This window comes from Aptenodytes patagonicus, chromosome 1, assembly GCF_965638725.1.
Source record: "Aptenodytes patagonicus chromosome 1, bAptPat1.pri.cur, whole genome shotgun sequence".
NCBI classification, from domain to species: Eukaryota; Metazoa; Chordata; class Aves; order Sphenisciformes; family Spheniscidae; genus Aptenodytes; species Aptenodytes patagonicus.
In genome coordinates this window covers 140,617,761-140,640,733 of record NC_134949.1, presented here as the reverse complement: position 1 = coordinate 140,640,733, position 22,973 = coordinate 140,617,761, and the positions used below count along the sequence as shown (strand labels likewise).

The 22,973-nt window shown below is 38.8% G+C and overlaps 1 protein-coding gene across 1 annotated transcript; it reads left to right on the top strand.

Moving 5' to 3' along the window:
* The first annotated feature begins 42 nt into the window (after positions 1–42).
* On the top strand, positions 43–22,182 carry SYAP1 (synapse associated protein 1). The gene is made up of 9 exons (XM_076357035.1): positions 43–333; positions 4,894–5,012; positions 7,321–7,387; positions 9,085–9,158; positions 9,508–9,647; positions 12,555–12,700; positions 17,834–17,892; positions 18,867–19,014; positions 20,566–22,182. Exons 1-9 carry the CDS (start codon positions 126–128, stop codon positions 20,691–20,693), a joined length of 1,089 nt encoding a protein of 362 aa, XP_076213150.1. The 5' UTR covers positions 43–125; the 3' UTR covers positions 20,694–22,182.
* Positions 22,183–22,973: the final 791 nt, after the last annotated feature.

The following is a 22,973-nucleotide window of genomic DNA, read 5'->3' as shown; positions in this document are numbered from 1 at the left end:
CGACAGGCGGAAGTGGCGTGTGCGGAAGGAGCGGGCAGCCCGGGCTTCCGCATACAGAGCTGCTCGCCCCTTGGCGGTAGGAGTGCCCGTTAGCGGCCGAGCGCGGCCGCCGCCGCTCCTGCGCCATGTTGCGCGGCCTGGGCAGCTGGTTGGGGCTGGAGCGGGCGGGCGAGGAGAAGCTGCTGTCGGCCGAGGAGAGGAGCAGCTCCGCGGAGGAGGAGGATGAGGAGGCGGCGGCGGCTGCGGGCGCGGAGCCGGCCGTGCAGGGCTCGGAGCAGGTGGAGCCGCAGGTGGACTCGGAGGCGCTCCTCAGCCAGGCCAAGGGACTCGGCAGTGAGTGTCCTGCCCTCGCACGCCGGTGCTGGCGGGGAGAGCGGGGCGGAGGCCGCCCGGCACCGCCAGCCTCGGGGCACACCCGCACCTGACCAGAAGGCGCCTCTCGCGCTGCCCCCGCGGCCGAAGCGCCTCCGCTCCGCTCCCCCCGCCCCCGCGGTACCCTGGGCCGCCGCGGAGAGGTGTGGGGCTCCTCCCCCTCCCACACACATCGCTGCTGGGTGCCTTCATGCAAGGAGAAGGCTCGAGTAAAAGAATAGCTTCACTTGTTGGAGGGGTGTGTCGTGCCCGGGCATCTTCACGCGGGGAGTGCTGCTAGGGGGTCTCTCTTAAAAAAAAAAAAAAAAAATAAAACAGTAGTCTTAGCAGCAAAATCCCCTTAGTGTGGTGAGAGCAGACTAGCGACTGGAGAAGTGAAGGTAGACCGGTCTAATGCACGTTTAGGGGTTGGAGAAGTTACTAGTACTTACCATTAGCACATAAACCAAAGCTTTAGTTGAACTAAACAGCTAGAGCTAGGTTTTAAGATCAGTTAAGCATGTTTATTCTCAGTTCAGCAAATGTAAAAGAAAAATCACTTTTCATCTAGATAGCTATGACTCCAATGTAGCTTGCATAGTGATGCAAAATGGGGAATGCAAGTTTGAGGTCACCAGAATACTCTTTTTAAAAAAACAAAACAGCTCTGAAGCATGTCTTTCCAGATGTAAATGGTAATTCAGGTCAGCTTAGCTAGTACGGAAAATGATCTCAGTGAAGAAGTGTTAAAAGTCATTCTCCTCTACCCTTTTTTATTCTATGTTTTCACATATCTTGGTTTTGCATCTCTTTTAAATGATGTTTGTTAACTGCGGTCTATGGCATGCATCACTACCGTGTAGTTTTTCATGCAGCTTGTCCAGTCTCTTCCACAGTTCTGAAACTTTCTTTAAGTATCTGTTTTGTTGTCATTGTGGGAGAAGTGATGTATATATACAATGTACTTCATGAATTGGTGTGGAGTTTCTGTGATTTTTCATAGGAGAGTAATAGGGTTTGATTATTTTGTTGAACTCATCTCTAATGAGGCAAGGCTGTAATTTACTATAGGTAAGAATTCTGCTTTACTATAGTAGATTCTTAGATAAAATTAATCCAAAGTACAGCTCCATACTCGTTGCTAAATTGTTTTCTTACTGGTGCTCTGAAATGCTGGGTCAATATCAGCAGAAAGGTTAGTCTGAGATGGTTCTTTACTGTGCTTTGCCTTGGGCTACATGAGCTGCAGCAGATTATCTGTGTAGTTTGGTCAAAGACTTGTCTGGTTGTTGTAAATTGATCCTAATCTGGTAGTCACTCTGACTGTTCAGGAAGGAAAAAAGACTTTGAATTTTCAGGGGAAGAGTAAGTGTTGACTGTTACAGATATAATTTGCTCTGCAAGTGAGAATTTGGTTTAGTGATCCATGGATTCATTGTCTGTGACGCCAGAGAAGATGGTGGTGGAAAGGCTTTTTTGTAAGGATTTGGACATCACTGTTTTAACACATGATTACTCTAGAAACATCTGCATGACTAACAACCAGGGTAGCTGTGTGGAAAGACTCCCCTAGCACATAAAGGATTTTACTGGTAAAACTGAAGCCTTACATAGATTATTTTTTGCTCATTATCACATCATTAGAAAGGTTAGGAGAGTTTGTCAGTGTGAACTTATAATAGAAATATTGCTCGATACATATTCTTAATACAGGCATAGATTTGTAAGAGGGAGGGAAACCTTCTTGTTCATTTGAAAGTGGAAGTGTTGTTTTTCCACCACTGATTCTATTTTTCTAAGGCTAAGTACCACCTCTTACTGAGGTTTTATAAGTACCTCGGTTCAGAAGAATATTTGCCCTTAATGGAAGCAAAAAGCATTTTGTTCTTCAGACTGGTTCCAGGACTGGCCAAAACCACTTTGCCCAACAATACCAAAATGTCGCTGGACAGCAAATGTTTTGGCACCTTTTTCACCTAAAACAATTGCATATGAGAAAATTTCCAGGGATACATAAAATGACCAATAAAAGCTGATAGGGAGGAAACAATCCAGTAGGCTACTGCTTCCTCTACTGTCATAAGGGGGACAGTATATATGTCTATATCTAAAGTGTAGAAGATAGGCATTTTTTTAATACCATGTGAAGCATGTGATGGGTTGTAAAGCCTGATAACAGATACGAAAGATGCTAGCAAGTACTTGAAGGAAGTTTGGTTGCCACCATTCTGTGGCTTATAAATGGAAGTTACATATAAAAAACTGGCTTGCTTGAGAGTTGGCTAGACCTCTGCATTTGTCAGTATTGGTTTGGTGATATCACTAAAGAGACAATATTTTATACACCACGAAGAACAGTCAGCTTTCCAAAAGGTGACAGGAATGTTCCAAAGTAATTCATTCTACCAGTGGCTAACAACTGTGTGTTAAAACAACTCACATATTTTTGCGTGGTAAGGTTATTTCTTATATTTCTAACTTATAAGGAAACTGGAATTTTTGTGATGTCTTGAGAAGGAAGGTGTTTTTTTGTTTGTTTGAAACAGAAGTGCTGGGTTTTTTTTTAAATCCCCTGTATAAAAGTCAAAGTTTATTTTCTGGAATAACTAAAATATTCTTACCATCCCATGTACTTTGCATTCTTAGTAATGCCTCAAACATATCTTTGGTAGTTACTATGCGGTTTAGATCCACTGTTACTACTTCTAACCCTAGAATTAGAATAGGATAGAATATTTCAGTTGGAAGGGATCTACAATGATCATCTAGTCCAACTGCCTGACCACTCCAGGGCTGACTGAAAGTTAAAGCATGTTATTAAGGGCATTGTCCAAATGCCTCTTAAGCACTGACAGGCTTGGGGCATCGACCACCTCTCTAGGAAGCCTGTTCCAGTGTTTGAATATGGTCTCAGTAAAGAAATGTTTCATAATCTCAAGTCTGAGCCTCCCCTGACTGATGCAGCTTTGAACTATTCCCACACATCCTGTCACTGGATCTGAGGGAGAAGAGATCAGCACCTCTCTCTCCACTTCCCCTCCTCAGGAAGCTGTAAAGAGCAATGGGGTCACCCCTCAGCCTCCTTTTCTCCAAACTAGACAAGCCCGCAGTCCTTAGCCGCTCCTCACAGGACATGCCTTCCAGCCCTTTCACCAGCTTTGTTGCCCTCCTCGACGCATTCGAGTACCTTCACATCCTTCTTAAATTGTGGGGCCCAGAACTGCACACAGTACTCAAGGTGAGGCCGCACCAACGCTGAATACAGCGGGACAATCACCTCTTTTGACCGGCTGGTTACGCTGTGTTTGATGCACCCCAGGATGCGGTTTGCCCTCTTGGCTGCCAGGGCACACTGCTGACTCGTATTGAGCCTGCTGTCGACCAGCACCCCAGGTCCCTCTCTGCAGGGCTGCTCTCCAGTCGCTCCTCTCCCAATTTATACTTGTGCCCGGCGTTACTCTGTCCGAGGTGCAGAATCTGGCATTTGTTCTTGTTAAATTTCATGCCAATGATGATTGCCCAATGCTCCAATCTATCTAGATTCCTCTGAAATTATTTTATTTACTATGGCACTTAGCGACATTGTATCATTTTATATACTGTAACTGTGATATTACAGTCATAGTACAACTGTTCAAATGTAATAAAGTGCTTGTGACATCATGTCATTACCTGAGAAATAAACAATACCAATGTTGTTTTAAGATCCTTTGTCAATAAACTGATATTTAGTGTTTCTGAAGGTTGGTGATATACATCTTGCTGCTTGCAAGTTTGTTATCCTTAATTAAAAATGACCAATACAAGGCAGCTGTCCATGCTACATAGTTCTTTCCCTGCCACCTTCCTTCACTTCAGCACTGCTAATATAAAAAAATGCTAGTTAGTCTTTGAAAATGTTTGTTACTACTGTTCTGACACTGAATGTATCCAGAAAAATAAGCAAACGGCCACAGTGTTTCTCATGGAGCTAAAAAGAGGAAGACAATGCAAAATAGAAGAGGGCAAACATCAAGAGCAAGCTTCTATCTTAAGACTTTTGAAGGAATCTCAAGTGTTACTTGCCTAAAGTTTTTCATGCATTTGCTGCCTTACTTAATGAGACTTTATTGTGCATGTTGATTTTCTTAAAAAAATATAATTCTGTTTTAATACTGTTGCTAAAGTTACTTTATTGCTTAATGTCTCCGAAATACTTGAATGAAATTAGGAAAGACACATTGCTTCAGAAAATTCATTGGAAAGCAATATTTCAAGGACCATTAGGAATGTTTGATTTAGTAAACAAGGTTCATGTGTAAAAGTTTGATTTACAGAAAGTTGCGATCAAACATACAGTTTGATCATCATCAGTAAAGAATATGAACTAGAAGAGGGTAAACAGGATTTTAGGAGTTCTTTGTAGGCCAGAAGCTGGGTTAAATGAATTTGAAGGAAGATTCTAAGTAGGTATCCAAATGTCTAAAGAGAAAGGAAAATCTAGTAAGAGAACTGGATGTAAAGAGATCTTTTTTCAGCTCTTTCTCTTCTCATCTGTGAAAGGTTACCTCTTCAATTTTGCCACTGCTGCTACAAAAAAGATATCTGAATCTGTTGCCGAAACAGCACATACAATAAAGAAGTCTGTAGAAGAAGGAAAAATTGACAGTATCATTGATAAGGTATTTTATTTCTAGATACTTGATCTGAAAGATCTGCTTGCTTACTGTTGTTGTAATGTGTAGCAAATCTGGCATGTGATAACATTTCTTTAAGCTGGCTTTAGGAATTACGTATTTCAAGAGCAGGTATCTCCTGTCATGGTAAATGATGTGACTGAAATATTTATTCAGGGTAGACATGCCAAAAAATGGTCACCCTGCTTTACTCAGTACTGCACCTGTGTTCCATTCCTTCAGGATGTAGATACACTGGAGAAAAACCAGAAGAAAATACAAAAAATGCTGACATAGGAGGAAAGGCTAGCAGAATTAGTAGAGACAGGCAGTTGGGGGATGGCTGGGAGGTGTGTGGGCTGGGTTTTTTCCCCAGTTTATTTAGGTGGAAAAAGGAATGCTATAGCCTGCGTCTTAAATGCATCTCTGACGCAAGAGTCAGAATTAGGTCAGCTTTGTGGGTATTGTATACTAAGACCCTAGAGCTATACAGGTATGGTTTCATAAGACCCAGTGAGTTAATGAAACAACTTACTATTGTCTTGTTCTTATCCCCCCCCCCGGACCCTGCCACTTATCTCTTGCCCTCTCTGTTCTGGCTGCCAGCTCCAGTTGCTTAACTTCTGCCAGCAAGTGTTATTCCAGTGCTTTAAGTCATGAACTTGGCGGGGGAGGAGGAGAAAAAAAAAAAGGCAGCGATAAGTGCTATGTAGTGTTCTGTGTTTTTTAGCAAGGGTAGCTTGGAAGGGGAAGGGAAAGGGAACTGGCCAAAACCAACCCAGCTGTAGTGGGGCTGTGTATCCAGAGTATCAGACATGGGAGATGCAGCCAGACCCCTCCTCCTGCTCCTGTCTCTCAGACACCCCTTCAGGGGAACTAAAGCGTTTCCTTTTTTTTTTTTTTTTTTTTAAAATACAGTGAAATTCAATTTCTTGGTATAATTAGTTTTCCTGTTGTCTTCCAAGTTAATCATCAAATGACACTTCTAAATTTCTGTTATGATCGAATTTTGTCTCCAGATTTCATTGACTTTTTAGTGACAACTCTCTCTATATAATAGCAGAGTTATATTTCCTACTACAGTATATTAGAGTCTAACGTCATTTTGATCCACATGAAAAAGGAAGAACTGAATAAGAAGGTTATTTGGTAATTTAATACACAAATAATAATGCTCATAAGAAACTGTAGCTAAGTACCTACAGCATATTTTATGCCTAAAATACCATTTTCTTTTTTCTGTGAATGCCTTAGACTAATATGAGTTTCCTGTTTTGACTAATAAGTTTATATATGAGAGAAACAGGGTTATAGCTTTATCATCGTAAAACTTTTTTCTTACACCATACAAATTTTTTTATTCCATAAATACCAAAAATTCATATAACTTACAACCAGGAGGAACCACAACGATCTATTTGTATAACAGGTGCTACAGTAGTTCTCTCACTGATGTTAATCTTAAACTGAAATGCTGGGTTGTTGGAGGAAAAAAAATTTGGAGGAATTTATCAGGATTTAGCTTGAAGACTTGCGTGCTTTTTGACAACTTGTTAAGCCATAGACCTCACTGCATAAAATTTGTATTTTGTGAGTGGTTTAAGTATTCATTTCTAGCTTCATGGTTTTTTGCCTCTGCTTTCAACTACAGAACAACATTTGCATTGTTACTTCTAGATTATGGCATGCCGACTTCTGAGACCATTCTCCATTTTTTAATTCTAAATTCAATATAGGATATTTCTGAACATAATTTTTTGATGAAAATTTGTCAACAACATAAATGGAGAAATGATTATATTTCAGCTAAGCAGACATTCTGAAAATCATACTTAATAATTTTACAAGTCCGATTTATTGCAGTGGATATATTTCTTAGGCAACTCTTGAAACTTACTGTAAGGCCAAGGGTACCTTCAAGTGTTTAATGCTTTAAAAACGTGTTCAAATAAGTTTAAACAGTCTATGTTGTCTGTATTTGATAAGGTAAGGCGGTAAGTATATATGCATAGTATGCTGATGTTCAAATTACCAGCTAGGATTTTCCTCCTTTTTTTTTTTTTGTCCCCTGAACTTGATAAAACTATAAATATAATTTTGAAAGCCTACACAATAGTTTAAACTTTTAAAGGCAAAATTGAATGTTTCAGTAAAGGTGAACGTATGATTTACATGAAACACCTTTAATTAAGTTACAAAAAGGGCCACCAGGGATATGAGAGTATGATCCTTCTGTGTGAAAGCACTTTCTGAGTGAACATGAAACAAGAGGAATGATTTTTTTTTTATTGTGGTTCCCTAATTTTTATTTTAGACAATTATTGGAGATTTTCAGAAGGAACAGAAAAAATTTGTCCAAGAGCAGCAAACAAAAAAATCAGGTAATGTATGCTTTTTTTGATAATGCATAACATTGCATAAGCTAAAACTTGCTGGAAGCTGGATAATTGAGCTATAGCTAAACCTAATCTATCAAAACTCTGTTTAATGAAACACATTATGGCAGAACCTAACATATATTGTGGAATAGGAAGATGACATTTTTGAGTGAGGTTAGCGTTACATTATCTAGTTGGTTTAGATTTGCTTTTTTAACCAAATTCAGCTTTATGAAATTAACTCAAAGATCACTGTGCTACCAAAGCCGATCACTTATTGCTGTTTTGAATCTTAAGCCTGTGTATTTATTAAAAACAGGCATGCTGATTACTTTTGAGCTTTAGCAATCATGTCGCATTTTCATAATGAAATGAAAAACATGGGTTAGGGTTTGCACTATAGTACTTAATTAGTTTTGCTGTAGGAGTTGCTCTACTTACATTAAAGGCATAATTGATCCTTTGCTTTCCCATAAATCATTTGCTTTATAATTATCTGTGATCTAAATCCTTCAAGTTACCCACTCATTGACATCAGTGGATCTATTTGAGACTGTAAAATAAGCACTTTTTTTTTTACATTGTGTTTCATCATTGGGTTTTGTCTCTTTTAATGTGTTACCTGAACACAATAATTTCTGACAGTTTGAATAATTAGTAGCTCTATTGTTAATCTTGAAAATGAGCTGGTTTTAAATGGATCATGATAAAATTTTTCATACTGTCTGTAGTTAGTATGTTAGTCTGGTTTCTTCTTGCAAGACTGCTTATGTGATCGCATTGTCTGTATTTCTGTCTTTTTGGGTCTGTTAGTAAACTTTGGCATCTGTTAATATATTTCTACAAGTTTCATGAAAATAGGTAGCTAGATTGGTGAAAAAAGAAGTAGCAGGTGGCCTAACTGAAAGAAGCATTAGCATCAGATGTGAATCTATGTGGGTGAAAGATCTTGCTGATGGAAGGTGCATAGGCAAATAAGCATTGTTAGTTTCAGTGCACAAGAATTATTTGCTAACTGCTACAGATGCATCATAATGTCTCTGTAGGCTGCATTTGCATTGATAGTGAAGAGATTAATACATCTACAAGAGTTTATTTTCCTCTGTGTACAGCCTGCAGAACTAGTTTGGAAGTATCTGTGTAAATGTATAAATCAGCTGAACTCGAGTATGCTTATTCAGTGTATAACGTGTTGTAATTTCTAACAATTTTATAACATTTTTCTCCATAGTTAAAAAATTGGTGTCTTCTAGGTGTTAGAAAATTAATACAACAGTAAATTATTTTGAAAGCTTAATTTAGACAAAGTTTACACGTTTAAAGTGAATCTAGAAATTTCTATTTGCAGGCAACTTAACCAGTTATACAGCACTACTTCAGTAAATAAACTAAGAGGCACCAAGTTCTGACTGGTCCACACTGCAAAGAAATCCCCACAGTTTTAGTTTTACAATAACAGAAGTCAGTAACTTTTATTTTTTATTTTTTTTACCTCTGATAAGCAAAGATCCATTCCTAGAGTTTCGCCCTTATGCCATGAGCTTAGTTTAGGAAAAAGGAACAATGAATTGGCTTACTGACGTAAGTCTGCTTATTTTTGTGACATTGTATGTTACTTTATGTAAGGTGTGTTTTGTGGTGGTTTTTTTTTTTTTTTTTTAATAATACATGTGTGATTATTTTCCTCCTTTCAATAACAGAAGCAGCAGTGCCTCCCTGGGTAGACAGCAATGAAGAAGAGACAATTCAACAGCAAATACTGGCCTTGTCAGCAGTAAGTATTTCGTTTCCTGTAAGATTTGAAATTTTTCTGTTGGGAGAGGTTAAAACTTCCTTTTTTTTCCAAAGTAAGTTTGGCTAGCATTATTAAATTATATATTTTCAATATACTTCTTTTAATGTGTCTGTCACTGTACTGATCATGTGCAAGAGTAAATAGTTCTTTCAGTATCAACTTGAGCCAAAGTAGATCCCCAGTATAATTTTTTATTTTTATAAAGGCTTTACAGCTTTGTGGTGTGATAGAATTATGTGAGAAGTGGGATTGCTTTGCTGGTCTTGTGTGTGAAATATGATATCCTTTCTCTGATACCAGTTAATGACCATAAATATGTTCTTCAAAGGATAAACGAAATTTTCTGCGGGATCCTCCAGCAGGTGTGCAGTTTAATTTTGACTTTGATCAAATGTACCCTGTTGCAGTGGTGATGTTACAAGAAGATGAACTTCTCAATAGGATGAGGTTTGATCTCGTTCCCAAACAGTAAGTAATTTCTGCTGGTAACTATGTATCGTTGTACTTTTAATGTGTCTGTAAATATTTGTAAATTACTCCTTTTTCTTTTCACTTCCTTCAATTCTTTCTTTATGTACTTCCTCTGTATGTATTTTATACCTGCTAATTTCAAATGCGTGGAGTATTGCATGTGCATTGCAGTTTAGCAATGGGAGGAAAGAACAGAAGTAGATCTGTTAGACATTCAGAACTAATAAGAACCTGTTGACTTAAGTATGGGAGAGACCTTAAATTTTTTCATGTCCAGTGTGCTAAATTAATTGAAAACCTTTTTCCCAAAGGTAAATGCAGCAACAAAAATGTTTCAGACCTATTGGTGTAACTGACACCCCAAAAAGGTTACTAGAGATAGTCAGAAGTCCCCTGGAGAAATGGTAAAAGAATGCATCCCAAAACAGTAGCGATGCATGCAAGAAAAACTGGTTTTGAATAGGTGTCATGGTTTAACCCCAGCTGGCAACTAAGCACCACACAGCCACTCGTTCACTCCCCCCCCGGTGGGATGGGGGAGACAATCGGAAAGGTAAAAATGAGAAAACTCGTGGGTTGAGATAAAGACAGTTTAACAGGCAAAGCAAAAGCCGCGCACGCAAGCAAAGCAAAACAAGGAGTTCATTCACTCCTTCCCATGGGCAGGCAGGTGTTCAGCCATCCCCAGGAAAGCAGGGCTCCATCATGCGTAACGGTTACTTGGGAAGACAAGCGCCATCACTCCGAATGTCCCCCCCCCTTCCTTCCTTCTTTCCCCAGCTTTATATATGCTCAGCATGACGTCATATGGTGTGGAATATCCCTCTGGTCAGTTGGGGTCAGCTGTCCCGGCTGTGTCCCCTCCCAACTTCTTGTGCACCCCCAGCCTGCTTGCTGGTGGGGTGGGGTGGGAAGCAGAAAAGGCCTTGGCTCTGTGTCAGCACTGCTCAGCAGTAACGAAAACATCCCTGTGTTACCAAGGCTGTTTTCAGCACAAATCCAAAACACAGCCCCATACTATCTACTGTGAAGAAAATTAACTCTATCCCAGCCAAAACCAGCACAATAGGCAATGGGAAAAGCTCTGTGTTGCAACTGCTTTCCTTCTAGTGGACCTAAGTAAAAGATCCATAAGGTCTTTGTCCCAGCTGTTATGGCCTGTTCCAGTATGGCTTCTTGAACCCAGCTCTATTCCAGTGCTGTTGTCCTTCCTTGTCCAGTTCCAGACTCTGCTCCTAAAACTTGTTTCACAGGTCAACGTTCTTGTTAAGTAGGAGTTCCCAACATTAGTCTCCTTGTCTAAGGATGGAAACAGGAAAGAAAACATCTTTCTTTGTGAGCTTTTCTGTATTAAATCTCCTCCTTTTATAAACCTTCCCAGCTCCTCATTTTATTTACCCCCTTCCCTGCTGCTCTTTGCTGCTGTCAGTCCTAAAGCTCTGCCCATATTCTAGGTCTTCATCAGATCTGTCTCTGATGCTCTGTCTTCAGCCTCTGGTTCTGCTACCCTTGCCTATTCTACCACATTGCTTAATAGGGTTTTTTTTCCTGTTCTTAGTCTTAATAGTCACTGTTTGCCTGAATGGGCAGGTGTCCTGGTTTCGGCAGGAATAGAGTTAATTTCCTTCCTAGTAGCTGGTACAGTGCTGGGTTTTGGATTTAGGGTGAGAACAAAGTTGATAACACACCGATGTTTTAGTTGTTGCTAGGTAATGCTTACACTAGCCAAGGACTTTTCAGCTTCCCATGCTCTACCGACTGAGAAGGCTGGAGGTGCACAAGAAGCTGGGAGGGAGCACAGCCAAACTGGCCAAAGAAACATTCCATACCATGTGACGTCATGCTCAGTACATAAACTGGGGAAAGCTGGCCGGGGGGGCCGCTGCTTGGGGACTGGCTGGGCATCGGTCGGCAGGTGGTGAGCAATTGCATTGAGCATCACTTGCTTTGTGTATTATTATTATTATCATATTATTATTATTATTATCATTTTATTTCAATTATTAAACTGTTTTTATCTCAACCCATGAGTTTTTCTCACTTGTGCTCTTCCAATTCTATCCCCCATCCCGCGGGGGGGGGGGCGGAGTGAGCGAGCGGCTGTGTGGTGCTCAGTTGCCGACTGAGGTTAAACCATGACAGCAGGAAGGTAACTTCACTCTCTTCCATCTTTCCATCTTTCCTGACCTACACACCTTCCTCCCCACGGGTCTTAGCATTTCTGGCTTCTGTTCCCTCTGGGTTAAGGTTGGGTATTTTCTTGCTTGCTGGAGGATTATCAGAGGGAAATGTTACCTAAGAAATGGGATAGTCTCCCACTTATCAGAGCTGGTCATTTCCGAGATGGCAGTTTCTAGCTACTGAAGGTACTGCAGACATGCTGAAAGATGTTCAGATAGTGAAATAGTTCTGCTGCAATCTAGGAATGGCTTCTGCCTATAGATCAAAGATGTTTCAGTTCCACCTGAGGCCTAGGGAAGATGTAGACCAATACGGTTTGACAATGATAGAATGTTGGGTTTAGAGAAGAAGTGAAGAGAACAGGGTTATTTGGCTTGTTGGGTTTGTTAACATAATTTGGCAAAAGAGATGGAACAGCATAATATTTTTCCAAATTATGTATTGCTGCATGCTGTTAATCTTTTTCTAAAGACATAACATTATTATTATTATTATTGTTATGTGTTCAAGTCCATTGTAACTGTCTTGTAACAGATCAAGAACTTCTGCAATGATGGATATTTTTAAACTGTGTTAATATCACAAATGTCTTTTTTAAGTTTTTACTTAAATGGCAGCTATGTCTACTCCTTCCCTCTGCATATTTAATTTTATTTCATTTCTAGATTCTAAAAGGAACCATATTTCCAAATGTAGTAATCAAAATCTGTTTGTTCTCTCTAGCGTAAAGGAGGAGGTGTTCTGGAGAAATTATTTCTACAGGGTGTCCCTAATTAAACAGTCTGCACAACTCACCGCACTTGCAGCTCAACAGCAAGCAGTAGGAAAAGAAGAGAACAAAGGCAGAGAAGAGGATAGTCAACTGAAAGGTATGGAAAGGATTTGTTTTAGCACAGCTCATTAAGTTAGTGTCATGCATACTGACTGTATGCATCAGGTGACATTTGAATTTTTATCCTGGATTTCCTATTAAGTCAGTGCTTTTCTCACCATACTTGGTGTGTTTGTCCAGATGGGGGAAGAGGAGGCTCCCAGTGCTTTTAAGCCATTTTCCAATTTCAGCTAACTTTGTCAGAAGAGTGGAAATCTCAACAGATGAAATTTTGTACTTGGCTTATAACAGCTCAAGACCACTAGTGTTTCTGGTGTGCTTTTCTGACTTGTCAGAAAGAAGTAGAAGGTACCTTTGGTTCACCTGATAAGCCAACCCAGCCAGCTGGCATATGGTTTGCTCTCAGCTTTTGCTTAGGCCTCAGGCCAAACAGAAGTTAGTGAGTGGTACGGGGGTAGAATTACTGTGGTGGTGGAGGCAGAGACGCATGCAGGACGTGGAAAGGCCCACAATGTATTATAGAAATGGAGGGAGATGGGGACCAGGAGGCTACCTGGGATTCACCCTTGAGATGAAAAAGCCACTTCAACATAGGTGTCTTCAGTTAAATTGATCAGTTTGTACAGATGATTCTTACTGACCCTCTTATGAACGACTGGGCATCTTTATCTGCATGCAAACAAACTCTGCAAGGAGGAATATATGCAGCTTAAAGAGTATAAAGCAGTTACTGGCGAAGACACAAAAGATAACTAGTAGCTCATTAAATCTGGGCTTAAGCTAGGTACGCTTACCCCCCCTGGTAAGACACCTGAAGAATCTTGGCAGGCTGGGTAGGCATTAGGCAGAAGGAGAAAGCCTTCGCTGCACCTTGGAACAGATTCTCATACCCCCAACATCAATAAATTGTCATCATCTATGAAATCCATTAATGCTCGTGTCCTGTTGACACTGCTGGCCTGACTGATAACCAACTGATCGCTGCCAAGTTGACTTCTTTTTCCCCTCTTTCGAATATAATAGCTTTCCATATTGGTATTTCTCCTCTTCAGTCCTTGCATTGCTAATGATCCCATCTTTCTAAACCTACCTCAGTTTCTAATTTCACCTTTCTTATCTTTTTACAGACTTTCTCACAGCTCTTTTGCACAACTTGGTAATTTTCTGCACAGTCTGAGCTAAGGTTACTCAGCTGGGCCCTGGCTCCTTGGACACAGGCAGCTGAACCTTGGGGTGAAGGGGAGGTTACAAAGGGAGTTACAGAGCCGGGCTTGCATGTTGCATAGAAGATACCTTTTAAAAAAGGACTGTAATAGTTTCCTCAAGCTTTTGTGTGTGTGTGTGCCTTTGCTGTCAGTTTGTCTCATTCTGTTTCTCATAGGTTCTGCTCAGAGTGCACGTGTGTTAGCACAGGCAAGGTCCCTATCTAGAATGAACAAAGTAGTTTTCTCCGAGTTAAAATCCAAGCAATGCTGACAAGACAGGTCACTCCAGAATCTACTGCAGGCCACGAGGCACCAATTCTGATTTCTTTTATCCAGGACAGTTGTCTGCTGTCCCAATGGGCTATATACAGTCAAACATTGCAGCATGTCCCCATGTTGAACAGCATGCTGTCTGTCAATCATAGAAACGCTACTCATGCTATTTCAGGCTTTGTAAGCTTAAAAAACATCATGGCCTCATTTGAGCATATTACATGGAGCACAGAGGAGATCTAGGCCAAATCTATGCAAAGTGACCACGGGCCACGTGCACTCCAGAGGATGCTAGCCTTTGAGGAGAGTATGCTATTGCCAGCACACGCCAGTGGGCTGTGGGGAGCAGGGTTCCCTCCCTGGGAAGATTTGCAAAGACAATATAGAAATAGCCCAACATGATTTACATGTTTACTATAATGATATAATTCTTTTGCTCAGTATAGTTCAAAAGACTGCTTTAAGCAAAGTATTACAGAACTTGTGGTTGGTTTGGATTTTTTTCTGTACCTTTAATTTAAAATATGTGCAGGTTAAAAAACAAAGTTGAGAATTACATGATAGTGAATCTTCCTACTGTTTTCGTAGTTTGTAAGCATGTTCTTTTCTCTCCATAGACACAGAAGAGCAATAGAGGAAATGTGATTATATGGAGAAACAACTGATCAGTTTTGTGGAAGCCGAGACTTAATTTTTTTTCCTCGTGTAAAAGAGCTACTCTTAAATGTCCTAGACTAACTCTTTCATCGTAACAGAAAGCTTTTGACTTCACCTTTCAGTGCAGACTGTATTTAGGCTCATTTCCTACTTACCTGTTCATGTCATGTCACTTCTACACTCCCACCATATTCAGCTCCCATTTTTGTCATTTTCTATGAGCAAACTGTGTTTACTGTTACCCTGTGCAGGTACCATCATCTCAGGAAATCACTGGGATTCTCACAATTTCATAAACTTTTGCACCTAACTGGCATCTAAATGCACTTATCTAATTTTCTTTCTTGTATTTCTTTATTGTTGTGATTTTTTTTAATCTTTTTTGGATTTCTGTTCCTCTGAATTTTTTATTACGCCAACTGATAGGATTATATTAGAAACTATTAAGAGTAGTGACTGTTTTCTCTGGTTTCTGTAGCGCCTCACAATAGATCTTTGAGTATTGGATCCTTTCATTTGCTACTGCATTTAGTCCTTTGTAGAGAGGAAAAGGTTGCATTTGGAAAGATTAGAACCATAAATTCTGCCAAAAGAGACTTTCTTCACTGTTGTTTATAAGCATATTCTCTGTGAAGTCTGTTTACTACCAGTATGCTTCCCCTTCCCACTGAGCTTTTTATTTGATTTCTGTTTCTGTATATCATTGCTTCAGTAAACCAATTTCAGAAAAAAAGAAAGCTGACACTGTCGTGGCCGATTGGCTAGTCAAACAGAAGTTACTCTGTCGTTAATTACAGTGCTGAAGGTTTCCTTTATGAAAGCTAAATATGTAGTTAAGTGGGCAGTCTTAGACTGTAAGTTCCTAGGGCAGCATAACCTCCTTTTTTTTTTTTTTTAACAGTACGATGCTCACATTTGCCAAACTATAGCTGTTTTAATTGAAGTGTCTCAACTCTACAGCAGAGATGGCAACTGACCCTATTGAACAACAAAACTGTTATCTTTGAGTCATCCAAACCCTTGGAAATTGCCAGTCAAAGAGAAAGTTGCTGGATAATACCCAAAGAGTTAGTCTAGTAAAATTACCATTGTGACTGAAAACAGAACATATCTTCATTTAAAAAAAAAAAAAAAGGAAAAAAAAAAAAAAAAAAGCACTGTCTTTTGGCCTGTTGTGGATCTCATACAATTCAGAAGACCAGTATAGGATACACAGATAAATTTACTGTCGTAATGACTGTATATTCTGTAATGACAAAGATACATTTACCAGACTGTAGTAAATACGTGTTTTGTTTGATTCGAAAATTGCATAGGTTTGGGAAGCTCTGAATCATCTGTGTTACTTTGGATTTAAATAACCTTTTTGAAGGTTGGATTCCCTAATTGGAGGCTAAAACTGGAAGTAATTGCCTGTTGGTAACTCTTCATAATGTTCAGAGTTTCTTCTTAAAGCTGACTGACGTCTATAAAATAGAATTAATTGCCTTCCATTTTTATGTCTGTCTTCTTACCTGCTGTTTTCACAAAGTTAAATTAGCATGGTTGATATGAAAGGGAAGAAGGGACAAATGGAAGACATTCCATGTTCTAGTGTAGAGACTATATAAGATCTATAACAAAATGACAAGTTCTAGTCCTTCTCCAGGTGTTAATAACTATTTACTTGGGAATGAAGTTACCTCAGGGGCAGAGAGCACATCAGCAGTGGAAGAGGTGATGCCAGGCCAGTAGATCCAGAACAGTGCTAATGGTACGTTAGTCACATCAGACTGCTGCATGGCCCAGTGCAGAGCTGCTGTGCCACTTCTGCATGAGAGCAGCAGATGGAGCTTGAGGCACCTCCCTTGCACGGTGCTTTGGGCACTCGGTGCTGACAGCGAAGAGTTCGTGCCATGTTCTGCAGCCTCCCGGAGCAGGGAGTGCTGGAGCCTGTTTGGCTGTGGTGTTGGGTGCAATAACAGGTCCTCTGAAGACTGGGAAGGGGAAGGAAGAGAGAGGATGGGACAGAGCAGTGGGCATTGAGTAGATGAGCTGTATAAGCAGTGACAGCTACCAATTAGGGAGTTAGTTTAATTAGAGCTGATCTTAATTCTAAAAATTAAGCCTGAAAAAATTCCCCCTTCGGAAATTGCTGAGTAAGCAGGAAGGGTCCACCTGGGCGCACTGCAGTAAAGCAGTGCAGCAAGCTCAGAGCTGCTCTGCATGTTTAAACAAATAGAACTGCTAAGCAAGCACTCCATCACTACCACAACCTGCCCAGTATGTTAATTGTTCTTGCAGCCACTTGGCTCTTTATTGTGACTCCTCTACCCTGCTAGTTGCACAAGGAGGAAAGCTGAGGTGTTCCTTTACCTGCCAAGAAGAAAGATCTTTCCTTGCTTGTAAACAATCATTGTCTTCCTAGTACCATGCTACTAAATACGGAATGCACAGTGAGTTTTCTTAGGAAATTGGGAGCAGCTTCTAGGGTTTATGTTTTTCAGTGACTTCCTTTGCCTGTGAAAGACGGCAAGGCTGCGGAGCACTTGCGCTTGCGTGTGTTTAGGGGTGTGCATACAGATGTAGTCTGGTACACCTCAGAGTAACTAGTGCCCGTGTCAGTAGTAGTACCCAACCAGGGGAGTTTGGGAACTTCTATGAGAGGCAGTAACTGGATTTCGTGACTAAGTCTACACCTTTGTAACTTTAAAGATCTTGTGACATGTGGTGTAATTTGTGTTTTATAGAAGACATTCTTTCCGATTCCCAACTGTTCCTATTTATGTAGTTCTTTGGATCGGTTTGAGGGGCAGAGGCGTTCCTGTGATTTAACTTTGGAGTCATAATTGCTAAATTTGCCTTACTTAAGAATAGAAAATTGCTTCTCTTCTGTTTTGTTGTTGCAAATGCTTCACCTATGGCTGAATTCAGCCTTTCACCACCAGGATTCCTTAAAACTTAAAATACAGTATTTCCTTGTACATTTAATAGCTATGCAGAATAAAGATCTTTATATACTTAAATGTAATCTACCTTTTTCTCCCTCTTGACAGAAACAGTACGGCCAAAAACACCACCTGTTACAATAAAGCCTCAAATAAAATCTCAGGAGGTAAAAATGCTGTTATATTTTATCTGGTATTTAGTATGTGAAACTGTAACTTAATAGGTAATTATGCATCTTTTTGAGTAAGTTGTGCTATGAAACCATAATAATATCTGACACTCCTAACCTGCTGCTGTTCTGCTGTGATATTAATTTTTAGTGCATACGCTTTAAACTCATTTTCAGTAGAAGAAACTTTCATTAGTATGCTGCACATTATAATAAAACATGTTTTTACTCTGAAGAGTGACGTTTCCAAAATGTCTGGAGTAGAAGGTTTGCATTGTATTTAGACATGAGGGATACCTTCATAAAAATATATTTGTGTGCCGTGTTCTGGCCAACTCTTCAGCAGTTGTCAGGCTTAAGTATAGGAAATCTAAATAATGCATTGCAACAGCAACATTATTTTATTGCAACGGCAAGAAGAGTTTTGCTTGATACTGCAAAAACCTTTAACTTAGGCACGTAATGACCCTTGTTCATTTCTGGATTGTAAAATCAGTGCCAGAGAACTCTCTTGGCAGAAGCAGAGCTGTGCATTCACTTGCCAATAATACGCAGTGGACTAAATTAAGCTAGAAAGGTTTCCAAAGAACAGTCCTCTCTTAATCTTATTTGTGTGTAGAAAACTGTTACTGAATTGTGGTCAAAATTTAGTATTAGTCTTAGGTACTGTTCTAAACTACTGAGTTTATTACTGAAGATTACAAAACCAGAATTGAAGTTGTTAAGAGAACACAAAAAGGAGCCTAGGGTGAAAAGCAGATCATGTATAACTATCTAACATTTTTGTCTATACAAAAGTACTCTTAAAGAAAAACAGCCCATAAAGAAAAAGAGCTGTCAGAGTAATGCATTTGGTTTGTTTCTTCGCTGAGTCTATCGAAAAGGCAGTCAGTCACATGAGTGAAAGTATGTATTGGTGACATTTTCCTTCCCCTTTTTGGATAAGCTTATACAAAAGTCTCTTACTGCAGGATGAGGAAGAGATTTCCACAAGTCCAGGTGTATCAGAATTTGTGAGTGATGCTTTTGATGCCTGTAATCTGAATCAGGAAGACCTAAGAAAAGAAATGGAACAACTGGTGCTAGACAAAAAGAGAGAAGAGACTTCAGTAGTAGAAGGTAAAGCCGTTATTACCTTCTGTGTCTTAAATACAGTAATTCTAAGATAGATTGATTTTAAAAAAAAAAAATTGTAATTCAATTTAGGAAAGTCGATTTGTGACTGTTTTTCAAAGTGTATGAAACAACCTGCAATGAAATATTGCAGAAATTAATGATAATTCTTACCACAGTCGAACCACGTCTTATACAGAACGTTAGCCCTGAGGAGTTTAAATCCAAAGAACCTAACAATTTTTAGGTGGCTCTTTTATGAAAGTGACAGTGGAGTATTTTTTTCTGTCTACCTCCTCCTTTCCCTGCCTTCTCTTTCACAGGTCCTTATGTGTATGAATTTTTCTTTCTTTAATTGACATCCTTGTAGGTAAAGTACAGTATTTGGAAGTCAGGCTGTGTTCTCTTCTTGTGACACCAGCTAAAAAGGCAGTATTTGCACCAGACTGTGAGCTTGCAGATGCCTCTGCTGTAAAAGGTTTACATGCATTTGTAACAGTTAAAATTTAACAAATAGCTTTGAGAATGATGAGAAGAAATGAAGTGGGGCTTATACTTAAAATAATTCAGAAGAACTAATATCAGTGTAAAAAGCATACAAACAATCTGTGATGATGTGACTCTGGCCATACACAATGAACTATTTACTATGAGGACACTTGTATCTGTAGATGCTTATCATAATACCATTTTCAGAATTCATCTTACAATGTGTTTTGGATGTTGCTGAATCCTTGTTTTCTGAAATCGTTATTTTTTCCAACACATAGCCAAGCTTGAGGGATTCTTAAAAGTAGTATCGGTTCCTTGCATTTAACTTTTTGATGCAAGTGTTTCAATAAGTCATTAATGTGTAATTTGTTCAGAGAAATCTCAGCTGGCCTTACTGACTTGGACTGTGGAATTACGTACCTTCATATCTAGGCTGAAGTACTAACCAACATGTAACACATCAAACACCCATCTCCTCCCCCATACTCTTGCATATGATAGTTAGAGCTAATTAAAATGGAGATTAACAACACAGGAATGCCTTCTGACTCATTTTTTGCCCTGAAGTATGAAATATGATTACCTTTAACCCTGAGCTTGCTTAGCTACAAATGTCAGTGAGGAGAATACCTGCTTCTTTTTTTAAATTATCCACAGTATTTGATTGTGATTTTTTTTCATAACAGTATTTTCAAAAAACTTAGGAACTTCACTTATTTTTTCCGGACATTTAAAGTACAAAGGGAGACTCAGTTGATAGTAGACTGAAAGACTAGGAAATGAGCTTGCAAAGGGACGCTTGTTAGAACTAAGCTGCATATTTGCTTTTTGTATCTTTATTACAGTATGCACGTAGGAATATAGACTTGTATGTTAATTAATTCCTATCTGTGGTCAACAGAAGATGAAATTTCTGATCTTGAAGTTTCTTTAGTTTTTAAGGAGAATTGTCCATAAAGTTCGGGGGATATAAGAGAGATTCAGTGCAAATTCATCTGGTTTTATATAAACAAGCAACATTCTGTATTATCAATTTAATTCTTACACATCATTTATCTCTTGTAGAAGAAACTGCTGATTGGGAAAAGGAATTACAACAAGAGCTTCAAGAGTATGAGGTGGTGACGGAATCAGAAAAGCGTGATGAAAACTGGGATAAAGAAATAGAAGAAATGCTGCAAGAAGAAAATTAAGCATTTTTACAAAATCACTATAACCCTAACCTTTCTCTGAGGACTGACATGGATTTCTGCTTTCATATTTTGCTTACGAAAGATCTTCAAAAGACATAAGAGAATCTCAAATCTTTATAATTCCATATGGGGATACAACCATTATTTCTGTTCTTTATATGAGCAGTTTCTGAACTTCTACATTCTTCAAAAGAAAAAAAAAAAGAGGAGACAGACACTGCAGATTATATGTCATAATTAAAAGTGATAACATTATTACGTGAAGCAACAGTTTAGTTTGAGGCATTTTTAGGTGGTCAAGAAGCTCTGCAAAGAGATTTCTAAATCTAAGAATCTCAGTTTGTTTGTCTACAGCCTTTCTGTTTGGGATGTAAAAATGGATGTTGTAAGTAACTTAGTCCTTGAAACTAACTCTCTCACCACATTTGCACTCTGATCCCTGTATAATCTGTAAATGTGTACTATTTTAAGGTACTTGTAGCTAGTAGCTTTCATGTGTATTTAACTTCCTTAATGTATGTGGCCAAAGAATTTATAGAAAACCCTATCGAATAACTTCCGATAATTTGTTATAAAAAAAAATACTAATTCAGACTCCAAAAGAAGTACTGATTAATTTTTGATCAGATATTATTAACTGGCAAACATTTAAGCATTTAAATAAGAACAGAGTTATTAACTGCTTGAATTAAACTGTTGTTTTTGTTAAATCATCACATTAAGATATTGCCTTTCCCCACAGAGAAAAAATAGTTTAATGTATTCTTTCTTCAGAAGACTGTTATGTTTCCATTTAATTTTGCTGTCTGAGTGAGAGCAAATTAAATATTTCTCTTTATTTTAAGTGCTGAAACACTCATGTAAAAACTCTGGCTGGTTTGGACATCTTTATTAAATACTGTAGATATGTATAAAATTGGCTCATTTATTTGGAGGGAGGGCAGAGAGGGGCAAACGTTTCAGACTTACACAGATTTCAAAAATATACTTTGTCACAGTGCTTAAGACATGGAATTTAAATAAAAAATAGTTTTCTTTAAAAGATTTTTCGATTCTTCTTAGGCATCTGGATGTTTCTTGTAGTTTTACCATTAAGTCAGTATCTTTATGTATATAAATGAAGATTTGATGTTCTATTTGTCATCTATTTCATAAACTTCTGTGACAAAACATTAGTGAAATTCCAATTATGAAGGAAAATGGGTAAAATGAAGTAGGTAGGAGCCATTAAACACAATTGCATTGTAGGCATGTTACATACGGTAAGCTCTGTCTTAATGACATAATTCTGCAGAAAAGTCTGTAAAGAGACTGAAAAGATTATAGCTGTAATTACTCAGGCAATACTCATCCCATGGGAATTGAAAAGAGCTAAGTAGTTTTAACTGCTGTTAACTAAGAAAGACTATTTTAAATTGTCTGTATTAGCAACCTGGACAGAAAGCCCTCCTGTATTTCTCATCATGGAAAATGAACTGTTTTAAACCTGCATACATTTGACTTCTCAAATTAGTTTCTTTATTACCATACACTTTCTCAACTACAAATCATCTTAAGCACGATTTGTATTTTTATAGTGTTTTTCACTTTTAGTTAACAGATGCAAGATAAATCGTGGTAAATAAGAGGTACTTTAGGAGCTTTTTATATCCGGGATTAATTAAAGGCCACAAAAGTTAAATCTGTTATGCTCATAAAGATCAGACTATTCAAAGCTTGACGTTTTACTCTTGACAAATACAACTGCTCACAGATTTAAGCTGGAGACATTAGGATCTGTCTACTGTACAGTTTGACACGACACCTTCTAAAAAGATGGGCAGTTCTATTCTGATAGTGGCAAATCTTCCCCGGATGACTCGGAGCCCAAAATCACTGCTACAAATGTCTGCTTTCTTAAAAACCAGCCTGATCATTCCTAGTGTTCTCAGGTATACGACAGGCGTGTTTGCATGGGGTTTGTACATCAAGCCTCGTCTTTCTTTTTGTGTAAGCTTAGCCTATATAATGGTTATAGACATGAAACTCCATCTTTTATGAAAGATGGCTCCTACATATAAAACCTTAGTTTTCCAAGTCTCATGAAAAGCAAGTATGTCTAAAAAAAAAACCAAAAACCCACTACTTAAATTTGCATTTCAAAAGGCAATAATGTAGCAAGGCTTAATCTGACTGAGCTCTGATATTTGAAGTCTCTTAATCAAAAATCATTTTAATATTTTCAAATCTGCATATCTGGTTTTAACCTGGAAAGCTGAAGTAAGTTTTGTGTAATCCTGC